The 19,065-nt window shown below is 36.1% G+C and overlaps 1 protein-coding gene across 1 annotated transcript; it reads left to right on the plus strand.

Moving 5' to 3' along the window:
- The first annotated feature begins 924 nt into the window (after nucleotides 1-924).
- LOC141334789 (uncharacterized) lies at nucleotides 925-17,278 on the plus strand. Its single transcript, XM_073840016.1, has 4 exons — nucleotides 925-1,584; nucleotides 1,682-2,401; nucleotides 2,523-2,564; nucleotides 17,198-17,278. Exons 1-4 carry the CDS (start codon nucleotides 1,123-1,125, stop codon nucleotides 17,276-17,278), a joined length of 1,305 nt encoding a protein of 434 aa, XP_073696117.1. The 5' UTR covers nucleotides 925-1,122.
- Nucleotides 17,279-19,065: the final 1,787 nt, after the last annotated feature.

The following is a 19,065-nucleotide window of genomic DNA, read 5'->3' on the forward strand; positions in this document are numbered from 1 at the left end:
ATAAAAGAAAAATGATGACCTACAATGTATTTTTGGCTATTGCTACAAATATACCGATGCTACTTAAGACTGGTTTTATGGTCCAGGGTTACAAATGCATTATGAGACCGCTTTCTAAGGCTACATGATATATTAAACCCATTTAAAAATCATAATAAAGCATAACATTACTGTGAATTCACAAAAGCTACAATTCAAATAAATAAATATATGCGATGCAGATGTAATGGTTACGTAAGCGCATGTCAGAGCGGCTCTGTTCACAGTGTAGAGCATTTTTACGAAGCGTCATCAATCGGCCATTTTGGCAGCCCTGAACGTAAACAATGCTACTTAACACTAGAATTACTGACTTTTTTATTTTTTGGTGAAAGTCCTGAGGTGTGAATCACCCCTGCTGAGATTTTCACACTTCTTCAGCTCGATTGTCCTCCTGCTTTTGTTGTGCAAACACACCCATTTATCTGTGAGGCCTGGCACATTGGCATTTTTTTACTCAGTGTAACTCAAGGCAGGCCAAACCTCTGTGTGACATGGAAACCTTCAAAAATGCCTGCCATATCTATAAAAAATATTCAACACATTGACTGACCTGCAAATATTAAAGACACATATTCACATTATATGGGAACACAACTGTTTTATTTATAAAAAAAATGTGTGCAAACATGTTCGTACACATACAGAATTATAACACATCACTGAATTATAACACCAAAAGCAAATTTTCTTTTTGTGTGATCGCTCCAGCTTTCATATGCTCTGTCCTCTGCCTGTTCATGTAAAAAAATAGCAAAAAAAACAAAAAAACAACAACCATAAAAAAAGCTGCCCCTCAGTTCCTGGTTCACCTCTGATCTGTCTATATTAGTCCCACAAGTGGAAAATCTGCATTGTCACTGCAGAAATGTGGACAGTGCAACTCAGAGGGCAATCAGAGGGCAATTGGCACTTTTTGCAGTGTTCCAATGACATCGCAAATGATGATAGGCCAATACTGTAATCAAGGGGCAACCAATTTCAATGGGAGGGCAATTGGCACTTTGGCAGCATTCCATTGCCATGGCATTGATGGCAGTATGGCAGACACTGTACTGCAAATAGGCCGGCTTTTCACAACATATGAATGCTGTAGAGGTGGCCAAAAGGTGTGATTCTATCTATTGTGACTGTGTATGTAAGGGAGTGGCAAAAGCTGACCGACTCAGGTGGGAGATTCATTTCTTCTTCGCATTTTTGAGAACACACATCAGGATGGACTCCGTATCACTGCCATGCAGGAAGAACCTCTCCGCACAACAGGCTTTGGCCTGGCTTCAGGAAATGGACGAAGCTGACTCTGATGGAGGAGAGATTTCATTTGTCCAGCAGGCCTCTGACTCCTCCTCAGAAGAATCAGAAAAGGAGACGGAACAAAACCACAACACGCCTCCACGGAAGATGCGCCGTAGTACTGGGAAGCCCTGTAAGACTCAGACGGCAAAAGACGGCACTGTGTGGGCAGAGGAGGACATTGGAATACCCAGCGCAGTAGCAAATCACTCATGCTTCACTGCGCAAGCTGGACCCACAGAGTCTGCTAAGGTTTGTCATTACCATAGTACATATGATATTTATATAAACCCATTTAGAGTGAGGTTCATGTAAATTTACCATTCTCTATTTGTTTATCTTCCGACAGCGTAAAATTACAAGCGTGCTCCAAAGCTTCCTTTGTCTGTTAGACGTGGGAATGCTGCAGACCATCAGGGAGTGCACGGTCCACCAAGCCCGCAGAACAGAGCCAGACTGGAATTTGGCAATTCATGAACTGATGGCATTCATTTCAATTCTGTTTGTAAGAGCAATCATGTGTCCCGTTGGTGCCATTGTGGATTGCTGGTCAGAAAGCTTTCTGGTGCCTGTAATCAAAGAGACAATGCCCCGAGATAGATTCATTTCAATTATGCAACACCTTCGATTTGATGACAAGGACACGCGGGCAGAACGGGTGAAGACAGACAAATTTGCTGCGATCTCCGACATCTGGACACGCTTCAACAAGAACTGTGCTGAGAGTTTCACTCCAGGAGAACACATGACCATAGATGTACAGCTGTTCCCTACCAAGGTACGTTGTCCATTCACACAGTATATTGCAACTAAGCCAGACAAATCTGGGATCAAGTTCTGGATGGCCACGGATTTGGAGACCAAATATGTTTGCAAGGCATCTCCTTACTTGGGAAAGGACCCCAGTCGTCAGAAGGGAGAGAGGCTGGCAGAGAATGTGGTCATGAATCTGATGGAGCCATTTTTGGATAAAGGGAGAAATGTCACAACGGACAATTTCTTTACTTCACTGTCACTGGCGCACAGACTGCTGCACGATAACACGATAACAGACTATAACCACATGAAGGTATGTGAATTTGTGTATAATTTTACACCAGTACTACAATGTTTTCTGATGTGTACTATACAGACCTATAGAAAAAAGCACATATACTCATGACTCTCTCTCTCTCTCTCTACTTTTACAGTGTGTTGTAGACGTGTTGGACCAAATGGCACGGATGTATTCGGTAAGAGCAGCAACACGCAGGTGGCCAGTAGCAGTTTTTTACAATATGCTGGACCTAGCGGCGGTGAATGCCTACATTTTGTACAAGGCATGTACTGGGTGGACAGGCAAAAGAAGATTGTTTCTGAGTCTTCTAGCAAAGGAACTTCGTTGCCGATTCATGCAACAGAAGGAAATATTGGCACAGAGGCAGGCTGCTGAAGCTGCTGTGCCAGGGACTGTACAGACAACACAGTGCCAGGTGCAAGAGAGCTGCAACAGGAATCGCAGCAGGTATTCCTGTGCAACATGTAAAAAATTCACCTGTGCCAAATGCAGGGACAATGGACACTGGGTCTGCAAACTCTGCAAAGTTTGAAACACTTATATAAAATAAATATGTATGTATAAAAAAAAAAGTATGTACATATGTATAAAAATAAAACAGACTTGTGTATCCATATATTGTGAATGTGTGTCTTTTGTATAAATACGTCAGGCAATTCTAAAGGTTTGTTACACACAGAGGTTTGGCCTGCCTTGGATCTGAGTTACTCTGAGTAAAAAAATGCAAATGTGCCAGGCCTCACAGGTAATGGGTGTATTTGCACAACAAAAGCAGGAGGACAAAAGGCCTGTGGAAATCTCAGCAGGGTGCTTGTAGGTGTTAGGTCCAGGGATTTTACGCAAATTTGCGCAGGTTTAGTAAATCTAGTGTTAACCGAGCGAAACTCACAAATTTAGCTGATTATTGCTGCTGAAAATGGTCAATTATTGTCATGTTTTGGGCTGTACTAATCGGTCAGGCCTTTGTTATAATACATAATCTATTAGTTCTACTGTTACCATGCATTAGGTTTATTATTATTTTCACAGTTTTGTTCAATAAAACAATATGATTTCTTGCTTTTTTTGCCTTATTGCTATTATATTTGTATGTTAAGCAGTTTTAAAGGCTATTGTTTACTTAGGTCTATTTTTATTACCTTAAAAAGTACCTTCAAAATCATTTGATTACTGTAATTCCCAGAATAATCGATTACTCAATTACCAAAATAATTGTTAGTGACCTAATTATAACCTTTGTCTTACTCATTTTATTATAGAAAACTAATTGTATAGCCAAATAAATTAAATAATGTTGGTTCCTATATTACGCCTATATTACGAGTTCAGTCTCAGAGAGCAAGTTACAAAAATTGTGTTAAGTTGTGAATTTTACTTTACGTGAACGTATGTTAGCCGTGAGCAGCGCTATATGAACACCCTGCTAACTGTGGCTGCGTCTGTTTGATATGCAGCCATCTGTAGTTTGATTGAGGCAGTGTAATTTCTCTGAGCTCAGTCAGAAGTCTGAATGAGATTGAGTATGTAGAGGTGCAGTTCACAAAGCCCCGAGCACAACGCGCTAATGACCGCCACCGCCTGCAGGCCGCTGTGCAGCACTTACAGCAATCACTGCTGTCACTGCTCCATGGACTGTAATATTAGCCATATTTGTTTGCTGAATTTGTTATCTCCTGGGCTTTGTGGCAGGCCGTGTCCCCCGAACAGCTGAGCTCTAATTGCTTTTCTCGCTAGATGCTCAGGGCCCATGCCGAAGGCAGGGTTCTGCTGATTTTGTTACCCTTGTCAATTGGGGAAATTGGGGACCTTGTCTCGAACATCTCAGAGGAGCCCACGGGTTGACCTGTGCCTGCAGCTTTTTCCCTTTCTCCTCTAATGGGTTAAATCAAGAGCGTTACAGGATAGCAGTCAGCATGCATATACTGTACCACACACTGTCTGTTTGTAATTAAATGCTTTAGCGATTTGTTTGTTTATTTATTATCAATTGTTAACTGCAAATTATAAATTGCGTATTATTATAATAATTAATATTATTATTAATAATAATTATGTGATATACAGTTGTTTGTTTTTAATTGTTTCTTATTTTTGATATTGTTATTATTATTACTATTATTATTATTACTCATGTTAATTATTATTAAAGTTTCATATATTTTATTAAATTTTTTTCTTATTTAATTTAAAAGATTAATACTTCCTTCTTATTCTTATGCATTTATTATATTTATTAATATTCATTGTTTATTGTTTATTTTAAAGGTCCCATATTGTACACATTTCTGGATGTTTTTTGGTTGTTGATGTCCTTAAGAATATATATTAGCGGTATAAGTGCCAAAATCCATCTCAATATATTTTTACAGCTCCTTTTTTAGGAGCTCTGTCAAAAACAGGTCGATTTTGGCCCATCTAATTAATATTCATGAGCCTCTCTTCTGATTGGCCTGTTGTTTTCTGAGTGACGCACAGCCAGGCCAATAAACAGGTAACTATGGTCATGTATGCTGTAAGCGAGCTCAGAGCAATAGGCTGTATGCACGGCGGTGAATGACGTACTTCCGGTGGAATATAAGGATGCTGGATTACTTCCGTTCCGGCGCGATTGTAGAGTGCTGTGTACTATTTTTTCTAATAACTTGTATTGTCTTCTATACTACGGTAACGTTAGTCACAAAAACAGACTCCACTCATATTGTTGATGCTTATTTGCTTTATTATATTAAATAAACATATAAAATGACATCTAAACGTATGAAAGTATCTTTTCAAAGACGGGAGGACAGCCCCTCTAGCCACCACTGCTGTGTGCCGCAGTGTACAGCATCTGCTAAATTTAACACTTTTCTAAGTTTCCACACGTTTCCTAAAGAATGTGTGATTATAAAACCAACTTTGCCACCTTGTATCTCCATTACCACTGTTTCAGCTATAATTAGCAGTGATAATGCAGTGCTATTCATCTGTCGTAGGACTGCATTACATTTTTTATTCTTATTATTTTGTACAATAATCATCCATACTAGCTAAGATAACAGCTGTGGTTATCCAAGCTGAACAGTGGTAACGTTAGAAAAGTAAAAACTGAACTGGACTGAACATGTCCAACAGAACTTTGAACGTCACTTTTAAGCTACTACTCCTACTCTCAGTTGGTGTGGAGTCTCTGCTTTCCTCATAGAGCGGTAGCAGTGAGCTTTCACTGAGATCTCATTTGTGGCCCTGATTTTACCTGACACTTTCAGACAAAATTACAAACATGCCTGCTGCTGGACGAATCGTAAAAAAATAATAGCAGTTCAGTTCAGGCGGTTCAGGTTAGCTGAATTTACCTTCATAATTGCACAGATACGAAGACACATAAAACTTGAAACCTTTCTCAAGTTTGCTCTGTGGCGTTGTACTGCACATCAGTGATTGTACATTTGGGCAACTCTTGCAAACACCGAGTAAAATTCGTCGACTCTGCCATAATCGCGTTTTTTTTTCCGCTTCAAACCTCTCCAACCGGAAACGGAATAGCAGCCTTGCGTCAAACGCGGAAGTACGCGTGCATAGAGCCTATAGAGAGAGCCTAGCTTGCTGATACTCAACAAGATATTTCAGAATGATCATTAATGTTTTTTTCTTTTTCAAACACTCAATGCAGTAAGCTACATAACTGTTGCTTTAGTAAAGCCCCTTTCACAATGCACGCTGATTCTGGAAAATTACGGGAACAAGCACTGTGTGAACAAAAGCCAGAACCATAAAGGCAGTGTTGTAGTGATGATGCACGTTACCCTGCGACTCACGATGAAAAAATACGTGCAAAGTGGAATGAAGCGCGATCAGACAGAGCCAGCTCCTCACTATCAGCACTGAAGCACAGTTTGTTCAGGTTCGTTTCAGTTTAGTGAAACTTACACGTTGCATTACATCTCACATCCAAACGTCACATGTCTTTATGGTTTGTGTGTAAAGCACACACAGATTCCGGAAAACAACTGTGAATGCACCAAATTAAACAATTCCGGAACAAATCGTGGGAAAAATTATCCGTGTATTTACCGGAATCGCTGTGTGAAAGAGACTGAAGTTGACGTGCCACTGGTCTCTTATATTCACGTTGTTCTGAAGCCTGTGCAATGATGTAGTTTCGACATCTATAGACTGAACAGGGTTTTCTAGATTAGTTTCCGTGTTGTTTTTGCTTAGCAATGTTATTGACACGATATTGTCTGGGTTTGACAAAAGGAGGGTGGGACGGTGGTTGGTGCTCGGGGTGGTGACTGAAGACGGTGACTGAGTAGATCGGACGTCATATCTTTGCGGAAGTCACAGCGGCTCGTGAAAATGAACAGCTACTTTAAGCAGGCTGTGTGCAGTTTACTGTGGATTGACTGTTTTGAAACTCATATGGTAGTTACATAGCCCCTAGACCTCAGTTATCATGAAAAAAGCCAGGAAATTTCGATTTTGACAATATGGGACCTTTAAAATTGTTTATATTATTAAATATTATTATAAAAATAATGTTTATGAAAATATAATTGTTTATTTTAATTGTTTATTGTTATTATTATTCATGTTAATTATTACTAAAGTTTCATATACTTATTACAATATTTTTTTTCTTATTTATTTTCAATTGTTAATAATTTCTTATTTTTCTTCTTCTTATGTATTTATTATATTCATTACTATTCATTGTTTCTTATTTATTTATTTATTTATTTATTTTAGTGTTTTATATTTTATCATTAATAATTTATTATTATTAAGATAATATTTATGAAATATATAATTGTTTATTTTTAATTGTTTATTATTAATATTATCATCATCATCATCAAAATATATTTATGTAATATTGTTTATTTTTAATTGTTAATTATTAGTAGCATTATTATTATTAATTATGTTATTATTATTATTATTAATGTTAGTAAAGTTTCATATACTTTATTATAATATTTATTTTTTCTCATTTAGTTTCAATTGTTAATTATTTCTTATTATTATGTATAATATTTGTATTCATATTATTTAAATATTTATTAATAGATTTTTATATGATTATAATTATTATTATTAATAATATTTCTTATTCTTTTGTATTTATTAAATTTATTACCATTTTTATTTATTTAAAAATATTTTATATTTTTATGATTATTTATGACTAATAATATTTCTTGTTGTTGTTATTATCATTAATGTTAATATAGTTTCGTATACTTTTGTTATAATATTTTGTTCTTTCTTATTTTTCAATCTTCTTATGTATTATTATGTTTTATTTTTCTTTGTTTATTCAATTATTTATTTATTTTTAAATGTTTTCTGTTTTATAATTATTATTATTTATTATTATATATTTGATTTATTTATTTTAGCTAAGACAATGTTTATTTTTTTCTTATTTAGTTTCGATTTTTAAAAAAATAATTTCTTCTTTCTATGTATCTTTTATATTTATTGCTATTAATTGTTTCTGATTTATTTATTTATTTATTTATTTTTGTTTAAATATTTTATATTTGTATAATTATTAATAATTATTAATCATATTTATTTATTTATTTATTTATTTTTTGTTAAGACAAGCTATGACTACTGCTCAAATATTTGGTTTAAACAAACACCTAAGCCTAACTATTAAACATCCCAAACTGTATGTGGTATAGACATGAATGAAACTTAAAATCATGAAGTTTAGTGTTGCCAGATCTTACAAAAATAAGCATTTTTTCCCTGGCCCCAAAAATCAGGAGAACAGTAAGTATCCACCTAGCAATGTGCTAGCAACCACATATTAATGCACTTCAGCAACCACCCAGACCAACAAAGAAACCACAGCGTAATGTCCTAGCAACCATTAAGAACACTTCAACATCCACCTAGTTTGTAGCAACCATATATCAATGTACTAGCAACCAAATAGCAAGGGCCTGGCAACCACTGACAATATTGTAATTGTGAGTTTTGCCTGAAGGGATAGTTCACCTCAAAATGAAAATTCTGTCATCATTTACTCAACCTAATGTGATTTCAAACCTGTACGGCTTCTTCCTCTGTATAACTGGGTTGCAGAACACAAAAGAAGATATTTTGAAAAAAGATATTTATAACATATTTTCTTTTATGTTCCACATAAATTTAAGCCATAGAAGAACACAATTTATTATTTTTGGGTGAACTATCCCAAAAGCAAGCAGTACTCAAATTTTCTTCAGAAAAATGTTATCTACAGTTGTGAAGGTTGTTGTGGCTTTTCTTGATGTCAGTATTGCGATTATACATGTGGAGAACTGACAGCTACACCTCTATAACTAATTTTGAGTAATGAAGCATGTCCCTTCTTTTGTACCCCAGCGTAGCATAGATAAGTGATTTAAATGAGTCTCAAAGCTCATAGAGGAGCGTTTCCACCTCTTACAAATCACCATTGTGAGATATCAAGTGTGAGTTCAAGGTTAAGGGACACTACAATCATAGTGAGGTGAATGTAATCTGTCCATCAGCCTATAATGAAGATTAAAAGGTGCCAATACTCCTGTTTAATACTTCATATTGCCCTCTAAGTAGCCACCTGGGTCCCTGCAATGTAGGGTGGACCATTACTAAGGCACCGCCCACTTCCCTTTGTGGTTTTCTGCCTTCTCCCACATTCAGCCAATCAGAAAGTAGCATGTCAGTGGTGGTTTCTCACAGTGTGATTTATTAGCCAAATATTGCCACTTCGAGGGCTGCTATGGTAACGGCTGCTACAAGAGGTCAACCAAAATCTCCCTAACACACACACACACACACACACACACATGGAAATACTCACACTTATACACAGCAAAACCACTAGGGACTGCCTTTCACCCCTTCAGCAAACAGTCACACTCATATATCTACTGAGATGCACTTATGTGGTCACAAGAGAGACTGAGCATGACACTTTCACTGAGAGGTTTGTTGCGCAATAGAAGAAGAAATAAATGTCAGAGAGGAAATTTTAAATCAATCCAACTTATTCTTCAACACAGAAGTAAGCCTATATACGGGACGAGATTTCCGGTTCAATAGCCGCTACAGAGAAGTAATGAGAAGGATAACAGTGTGTGGTAAACGGTAAAACTATTTGCACTACAAACCAGTGTGTTCATAATTAAAATAATATGGTAAGACACATTGCAAATTTGCAATATCAATCAGCAAAAACAAACTGTTTTGTACCATAGAACCATATTATATTAGAAATGGCAGTGCTTACTGGAAAAATAAGATGGATATAGTTAATAATGAACAAAATGATAGAATCAAGGCTTTTCTAAACAGATTACCCACATATTGCTTACTGCATACTAGTAGTATTTGAAATAAGTATTTGAATCTGAATCTGGTTCATGCATTATTTCAATGGAAATTGAAGGTCAAGTCAAGTTCATTACATTGCTGAATACGGTATTCCCCAATGTGTACTTAAACTGAACACTTTGGGAAATGTAGTAGGTCATCTCTCTATTTTATTCAGAAAATTTGCATATTTTGCTTTTGCAAGAATAGTAGGCATTCTGTGATATTCCAAACATTATTTGGAACAGCATAGTTTCATTAGTAATAACATACCATTAATACTAACAAACTAATATTAATCCTAAAATATTACAAAAAATAGGTAAGAAAAATTTATTTAATTAGTGGCCAAGCACATTTTATCTGTTGGTTTTCTTCATAGTCGTGTTTTTCTTCTTCCTATGGCAGCCCATAGATTTGCAATGAAATTTCGCACACAGATATAGGACAGTCTCATCATTAACCACAGCAAATTTGGAGTCTCTAAAACCGTGTCTACACCGGACCCGACAGTTGTCGCGCCGCGCCGCAACAGCTAAAGTCTGTCTATACAGGACGCGACAAAGCGACTGTTGCAAATCATTTAAACTCTGTGTGAGCATGTCATAAATAGAACGCGGCAGCAGATTACTGTCGGGGATTTGCCGTGTCGTGCCGCGCCGCATCCACTGTAGACAGCATAATAGGTTCTATTGTATTTTGTCGTGTCCGGAGTAGACGCGGTGTAACTCAAACTCTCTAGCGCCACCAATAGATCAAATTTGCACTTATATTCCTGCCAATACCTTTTGAACTGTGATGTCTAGATGCAACATTCTTTTTTCTTCTGATTCCTTGGCTCATCCAGAGTCAAATTTTTTCGAATTGTCCTAGATGATTTGTCCGATTCTCACTAAAATTGGCTCAGATCATCTTCAGACAATGATCGGACATAGTCAGGATACACCTAACAATTTTCGTAAAGTGCGTTAACCTCCTAGGGCTTAGTGGCCACATACGTGGACAGCACATTTTAGCTCTTATGTCCACAATTGTATTCACCGCAGAATTGGTGGTGTTATGGACACGTTTGGGGGTATCAGAAGAGAAAAAAACTTTACATAGAAATTTCAAGATGGCGGCAAACACATCTGAAAAGTCAGGCAGCCACACCAGACCAAAACGTCCACATAGCAAAAAATCTAATGAAATTTAATTGTTGATTCTTGTTGAGTTACACATAATAGTGTTGTGTGATTAATATGGCATGCTAATTTGACAATTTTTTGTAACAGTAAAGATTTACTATGCCGCTAAACTTGATGTACACATATGTGTACATATCAAGCACATATCATGTGTACATATGTGTATATTTAAGCTACTAAATATATTGTAGTAGCCTAAAACTTTTGTACAGCTGCTCTGCAACAATTTGTATTGTAAAAAGCGCTATACAAATAAACTTGAATTGAATTGAATTGAATATGTGGACAATGGGACTAAACTTTGTTGAAAATGTAAAAATGTTAACAAAAAATATAACTGTAAAAACGTAGTTTGAAAAGAATTTTTTTAGAAAACATCAATTTACAGTAGTTTTCAACAGTGTAAACTGACATTGCATGTGTGATAAATAACTTAACATTGATTTTTTTTTTGTTTTTGTTGAAAATGTAAAAAATGTTTGCAAAAAATGTCGTTTGGGAAGAATTTGTTAGAAAACATCAATGTACAATAGTTTTTAACAGTATAAATTGTATATTGCATGTGTGATAAATTACTTTGAAATAATATCAATTTACTATAGATTACAACAGTATAATCTCTCTTTGCATGCATGATAAATAACTTTACATTGATTTTTGTTTGATAAAATGTAACCAAAAAAGTAACTGTAAAAGCATATTTTGGGAAGAATTTGTTAGAAAACACCAATTTACAGTAGTTTACAACAGTATAAATTGACATTGCATGTGTGCTAAATAAATTTACACTGATTTTTATTTGTTGAAAATGTAAAAATGTTAGCAAAACAATTAACAGTGAAAACGTAGTTTGGGAAGAATTTGAAGAAGTTGAGTTATACATGCAACAGTTATATATGCAACAGTAACAATAAAAATATTCAGGCACATTTCTCAGGCTGTAAATAAAGATTAGCACTTTGTTACACAATGGTGTCTTGACTTTTTTCTGTGGATACAGGCCGAGTGTCCACATATGTGGAAAACCTTTTTTTAAAAAAGAGCATCATGTTCAAAGATAATATCTGGTTATTATCTTAATTGGTTCCTCCTAACCCCAAATAGCTAGAAGAAATCTAAATTAAATGCAAGCCAAAACAAATCTCGGGCCTTAGGAGGTTTAATGAATTTGATGAAATTTCTGCTATATATTTTTGCAAAGCAATGCTTTAGCAGATTCAGACCAAACTTGGTGAGTGTTTTACCAAGCATGACCTGAGGGCACATGAGTATGTGAGTTTTCGATCTTGTTAGAATGAAGAAGCATACTGAATCAAACAATACCAAATTTTCCTATGACCAGCCATTTTGACCATGGACCATTTAAAATTTAGTAGTAAAATGCTGTAGTTTTCAAATGCTAAGAATGTTAAGAATCTCGTGAATCTCGTGAATCTTACAGCTTGCAAGAAAGTTATGAAATGTGGCACACGGATAGAGGACAGTCTCATCAACGTCACCAACAGGCCAAATTTGCACGTATGTTTCTGCTAATAACTTTTGAACTATGATGTCTAGAAGCAACATTGTTTTCCCTCTGCTTTCTTGGCTCATGGCGAGTTAAATGCATAGCAAAATGTAAATTTTTATCGGTCAAGATTTTTCAGTAGCGCCAATAATGCAGTACACAACATCTAGGGGGCGAGGCTCCATCCACATCCAGATGGGTAGGTTTAGGGATCAGGGTGTGGAGAAGGTTAGGTCTAAGGATATATAAGGTGGGAGGAGTTGGATCTGGATCCAACCTCTCCCCCTGGATCTTGTGCTCTGCAGTGAGGACCATCTCAGATTTTTAGCAATCTTGAATTTTGCGAAAAATCCACTTTTTCAAACTCATCCTAGGCGGTTTGTCCAATTGCTCAAATCAACTCCAGACAATGCTGGCAAAAAGTTAGCAAAAGCTTTTTGATATACCAAACCATTTTCGTAAAGCACAATTAACAAATTTGATGAAATTTCTGCTATATCTTTGCAATGCTTTAGTGGATTCAGACCAAACTTGGTATGTGTTATGCCAAGCATGACCTGAGGGCACATGATTATGTGAGCTTTTGTTTATATTTTATGAACAGTTTAATCAAAATCATAAGTGTGATCTCTAAATCACTAAATTTTCCTATGTCAACTATTTTGAGTGTGGACTATTTAGAATAGATCATTAACAGTCATTAACCACAGCAAATTTGGAGTCTCTAGCTCAAACTCTCTAGCGCCAACCAACAGGCCAAATTTGCACTCATGTTTCTGCTAAAAACATTTGAACTGTGATGTCCAGAAGCAAAATTCTTAGAAGCGAAATTCTTCTTTCTTCTGATTCCTTGGCTCAGACCAAGTCACACTCATCGTATACATTTTGTCTAATTATTACCAAAACTGGCTCAGATCATCTTCAGAGCATTCTGGCGAACAATTATCAAAAGCTTTTTGATATACTAAACCATTTTTGTAAAGAACGCTAACGAATTTGACTATATAGACATGAGGCTTTATATCCACAACACTTTAGCAGATTCTGAGCAAACTTGGCATGTGTTAACAAGCATGACCTGAGGGCACATAAGTACTATTGGCACAGCACCTCCTACTTGTTAAAAGATATAAAATAATGACATTTCTGCTTATAACTTATAACTGACCAGTTTGGCCAAAAAACAAGATTAATTAGATTAAGAATAGTTAGATTCAGAATGGTATGCCGAATTGAACAGTATGTAATTGCCCTATGTTGGCCTTTTCAGCCATTTTGAGTTTTGTAGTAAAATTCTGTATCAACAAATGTCTTTAACATGAGTCTCCAACCTGCTCCTGGAGAGCTACCACACTGCAGAGTTCAGCTTCAACCCTAATCCAATACACCTGGACCAGCTAATCAAGGTGTTCAGTGCTACTTAATTACAGATAGGTGAGTTGAAGCAGGGTTGGAACTTAAGTCTGCAGGAAGGTAGCTCTCCAAGAGCAGGGTTGGAGAACCTTTAATTACAGAGTAATTAAAGACAGGTCCTTAGCTCTTCATTTTACCTCTGTTGTGCTTGGGTCCTTAATTGCTGCTTCCCACAAGTATAAATGGTATTTAGCAATTCAGTTCATAACTGTTTTGTGTTTCGATGAATTGGTGGCACATTTATATAAATTTGTACATTTTAATTTGTACATTTTAGCTTATGACCCACTGAGGGATAAGTGTAGAGATGTGGTTTGCGTTTCCCCCCTGAAAATTATATATTTTTGTACAAATCAAATCATATCAATTCATATAAAAATAGCTTTTCTCATTAGATTGGGTTGGCACTTCTGTTGGAATACTGGATTTATTAAATGGAAGCTGTAAATAGATCTGTTTCTCAAAAAACTTACCATCATTATTATCCTACTAATTATCCAACTGTTCAGTCGTTAGTGAAACAATATCACACAAAATAGCAAACCCAAACCTTACTGGTCCAATGCAACCCAGATATGAATACAAAAATAACCTTTCACACCCAAAGGGTCATTGAGGAGGGGTTTGGGGGCAGTATTGTTCTCTATGGTCAAACTCTCGTATTTCATCTTAACATTTGGCTGGGGTGAGTCTGACACCCCTGTTGTGACACGTACTGCTCTTCAGTCTGTGAAACTGGAGCTGGTGAGCATGACAGTCTCTGCCCTTCTGATGAGGTGGAGAAGAGCCAATCTAATCACATTACCCACAATCGCTGACTTTTATCTGCTATGCTTGGTGTCAGGAAGTAATATGGCTGGATATTTTCTGGTGTAATGATGTTACACCCATGCCCTGGTGCCATGGCAATGGGCAATTAAATGAGCTGTAAATAAGCTGTTTTAACAATCAGATTGGTGTTCTGACATAAGACGAAGCAGCTACGGGCTTGGAAGACACAGTGAGAAGAAAAGGGAATATTTTTTGACTTGGTGTCATTGAGAGATGACACCAGTAGATGGGATATTTGCCCAAAGGGGTGGTGTTAGATGACTGAAAACCCAGGTTGGGACTGCAGGTGCTTGTGGGCATGGAATCTAGTCTTTGTGAGGTCAAACACTTGGATTCCACACGCACCCACACTCACTGCATCATTGCAATAACTGAACCCATGCAGTGGGTGGTCTCATCCATCCACATAAACCTTGTTAGATAATCATAACAGATAATCATCATGAACTTGGATGATTTTTTATTTATTCATTTCATTCACAGCTGTCTTGTTTTTCTTTAGTGAAAACTGTGTTGATCCAAATCTGTAGGACTTTCTTTTCTTCTGGCGAAAACAAAAGGAGATGTTTTGTGAGCTGTTTTTTCCATACAGTGAAAGCTGATAGTGACCTGCTGTTAAGCTCCAAAGAGGACAAAAAATACACCACCATAAATGGGATCATACAACTTTGGCACTTTATTCCAAGTCTTCTGTGTGTTGAATAGAGTTGTGTCGTGAGCATAACTACTAAAAGGATTGTGGAACTTACTGTCCTTGGCAAAGTAAACCAATGTTGAATAGATTGAATGTGCACACCTGTGGATCGACCTCTCTTAACCCCAGATACAGTATCACTCCATCAGTGACAGCAGAGATCCAAATAACCCCCATTATCTGCAGACACTATAGTGTTACAAAAGTTAAGTTGCATACAGTGGACCCAGAAAGTATATTTGGATAAGGAAGACACACTTAAAATTTCAAACTCTCACTGCATTAGAGGCAGAATATCAAACACGTGCTTGTTGGAGCCTTTCTCAGAATTTTTTAGACTTTTTGTGAAACATTTTGTTAAATATTACGCTTAAAGAGTGTCAAAAGTTTACATACACCTTGCAGAATCTGCAAAATGTTAATTATTTGACCAAAATAAGAGAGTTAATACAATATGCATGAAATAAAATAAAAAAATGCATTTTTTTTAAATGTAGTGCTGACTTGAATTAGATATTTCACATAAAGTGTGTTTACAAATAGTCCACAAGAGAAAATAATAGTAATATTTAAAAAAATTACTCTGTTCAAAAGTTTACAAACACTTGATTCTTAATACTGTTGTTACCTGAATGATCCACAGCTGTTTTTGTTTGTTTGTTTGTTAGGTTTTTTGCTTAGTGATAGTTGTTTGTCCCGCTGTTATTTAGAAAAATCCTTCACTGATGCTTCAGAAGGAAAAATTATGCATTGCAGAGCCAGGGGTGTAAACTTTTGAACAGAATGAAGATGTGTACTTTTTTCTTATTTTGCCTAAATATCATGTTTTTTCGTGTAGTACTGACCTTCAGATGCTACAGAAGACAAAATTTACACTGATCTTTGAATTCAAAAAGTTTTCACCCCCCCCCCCCCATGCATTGTGTTCTATACTCATCTATACAGGTGGAGCTGGGGAAGTGGAGGGTTTCTGAAGTGCACTGCAAGTAATCAGGGCCAATTCGTAAATACTCTCTGTTTCAATACCCACAATACATAAACAATATGCATGTTAACATATGAAAAAAAAAAAAAAACTTGCCAACCTTTTTCTGTGTAAACTGTGGTGCAGATATCTAAACACACATTTAAAGAGTTGATTAACACAGACAGATACTGTTTGGCTCAGGTAGACAGATGTGTTACTGAGGGCCGAAACAAAAACAAAATTCATCGCATTCTCTGAAAGTAAAGGTAGTGCACAATAGTCATGCTATGACATGAAAATCTAGCATGCTGGTAACAAAATGTTTTGCTGGAGACAAACAAATATTCCCAGCATGGATTCTCATCCAACTTTTCTAAACATGTTTTCATCATTTTATGTAAGACCGCTCAATCTATGTCATCATACAATATCTTCTTGTTCATGCTAGAGTTCTTAAACAAGACAGTGCATCACTTTGTTTAACTGTAAGTTCATGACATTGATTGATTGATTGATTCAATGAAAATCAATGGGGTTGAGTGTTGTTTGGACAACATACAGGTTTTGAACAACATGGGGGTGGGTAAATTAAGACAATTTTATTTGTGTGTATGTGTTTCTGAAGTCTTTAAGTCTGTGTTTGCCAATATGACCCATATCTTCTGTTTGCTGGAACCTGTAATACCGCTATGAGACATGCAGATGGTCTGGTGAGATGAAGTAACCCGGACGATATAGTTGGATATAAAAGAAAATATGGGACAGTTTAGAAGAGGAGAGGATAGAGACAGTGAAAGAATACAAAAGGATTGTTTTGAAAATGAATAATGTAGTATGATGTATAAATAAATGTGTAATGTTATTTCTTCCTTCAAAGTCAAGGAGAAAGATTGTGGACAAGACGCTGGAGCAGAGAAGAGAGGGAGCAGAGAGACGGAGAGATCTGGATTCTGGCTGAGTCAACATCAAAGCTGTACGATTCTCTTTTTTCCCCTCTTTGGTCATATATGATTTCCTTCAGCGGCCTCAAAGCGCACTTATAAGTCTTATGGCTCAGTGTGTGGAGCCCGTTAATAATACTGACCTGGATTTGGTTCACCGTCAGCTTTTGTTCTAATTACAGCTCAAGTGCACTCTCTGAATTTTAAAATCTATAAAAAATACAGAGTTTTTCCAGTTTTCAGTTATATGAAATTGTACACTTCTCTCAAGATGAGTTCAAGAACCATTTTCAGACTTTAATAAAGGGTTTGTTCACCCAACCTTGAACATTTTTGTCATCATTTACTCACCCTTATGTGGGGGTGTAAAGCTCCAAAAAGCACCATCAAACCACAATAAAAGTATCCATATCATCTGTGTGCTAAATTCCAAGAGTTCTAAATTTGGTGGCTTTGTGTGAGGAACAGATCTGATTCACTGATGATATATGAAAGGTTTCCAGTGGCTAGGTTACTCAAAAAAATCAAATATTTTGTCATCACAAACGCACCCTCATGTCATTCTAAACCTTTATGATACTGTAGATATTCCAAGGAATGTTTTTCTTTTTCTTCCAGTATTATGAAAGTCAATGGGACCCAGAAACTTTCAAGTATGTCAGCCAAACTCAAACCTTACTTTTTCTCCCAATGACCAAATTCATGATAAATATTTTGGTTTGATATAATAGGTGTATACAGTTGAAGATTAGTAGAATCTGTAGAATCTGGTTTTTCTTAACCAAAATAAGAGGGATCATACAAAATGCATGTTATTTTTTATTTAGTACTGACCTGAATAAGATATTTCACATAAAATACATAAAGTCCACAAGAGAAAATAATAGTTGAATTTATAAAAATGACCCTGTTCAAAAGTTTACATACACTTGATTCTTAATACTGTGTTGCTTTTTTGTTTAGTGATAGTTGTTCATGAGCCCTTTGTCCTGCTGCCCACTGTTCTTCAGAAAAATCCTTCAGATCCCACAAGTTCTTTGGTTTTTCAGCATTTTTGTGTATTTGAACACTTTCCAACAACGATTGTATGATTTTGAGATCCATCTTTTCACACTGAGGACAACTGAGAGACTCATATGCAACTATTACAGAAGGTTCAAACGCTTACTGATGCTTTAGAAACATGATGCATTAAGTGCCGGGGGCCGGGGGGTGGAAACGTTTTGATTTTGAAGATCAGGGTAAATTTAACTTATTTTGTCTTCTGGGAAACATGTATTTTCATGTATTTTAAAAGTATTTTCCGTAGCTTCTGCAGGGCAGTAGAAAATGAAAAAATAGGATATATAGGCAAAATAAGAATAAAATATAAACATCTTCATTCTGTTCAAAAGTTGTCACCCACGGCTCTTAATGCATCGTGTTTCCTTCTGAAGCATCAATGAGCATTTGAACCTTTTGTTATAGTTGCCTATGACTTCCTCAGTTGCCCTCAGTGTGAAAAGATGGATCACAAAATTATACAGTCATTGTTGAAAAGGGTTCAAATACACAAAAATGCTGAAAAAACAAAGAGTCTGTGGGACCTGGAGGATTTTTCTTAAGAACAGCAGGCAGTTTAAACAGGACAAACAAGGAACTCATGAACTACTATCACTAAACAAAACACAGCTGTGGATCATTCAGATAACAATACAGCATTAAGAATCAAGTGTACTTAAACTTTTGAACTATGTAATTTTTTATAAATTCAACTATTATTTTCTCTTGTGGACTATATGTAAACATCTATGTAAAAATATCT

This window comes from Garra rufa, chromosome 5 (assembly GCF_049309525.1).
Source record: "Garra rufa chromosome 5, GarRuf1.0, whole genome shotgun sequence".
NCBI lineage: Eukaryota > Metazoa > Chordata > Actinopteri > Cypriniformes > Cyprinidae > Garra > Garra rufa.

Excerpts from the sequence above, each read along its gene's own strand:
- LOC141334789 (XM_073840016.1), top strand. The coding sequence starts at position 1,123 with ATGAATGCTGTAGAGGTGGCCAAAAGGTGTGATTCTATCTATTGTGAC. Across the intron at positions 2,402-2,522 it reads CAGACTATAACCACATGAAG|TGTGTTGTAGACGTGTTGGA; the intron begins GTATGTGAATTT and ends CTACTTTTACAG. Across the intron at positions 2,565-17,197 it reads AAATGGCACGGATGTATTCG|TCAAGGAGAAAGATTGTGGA; the intron begins GTAAGAGCAGCA and ends CTTCCTTCAAAG.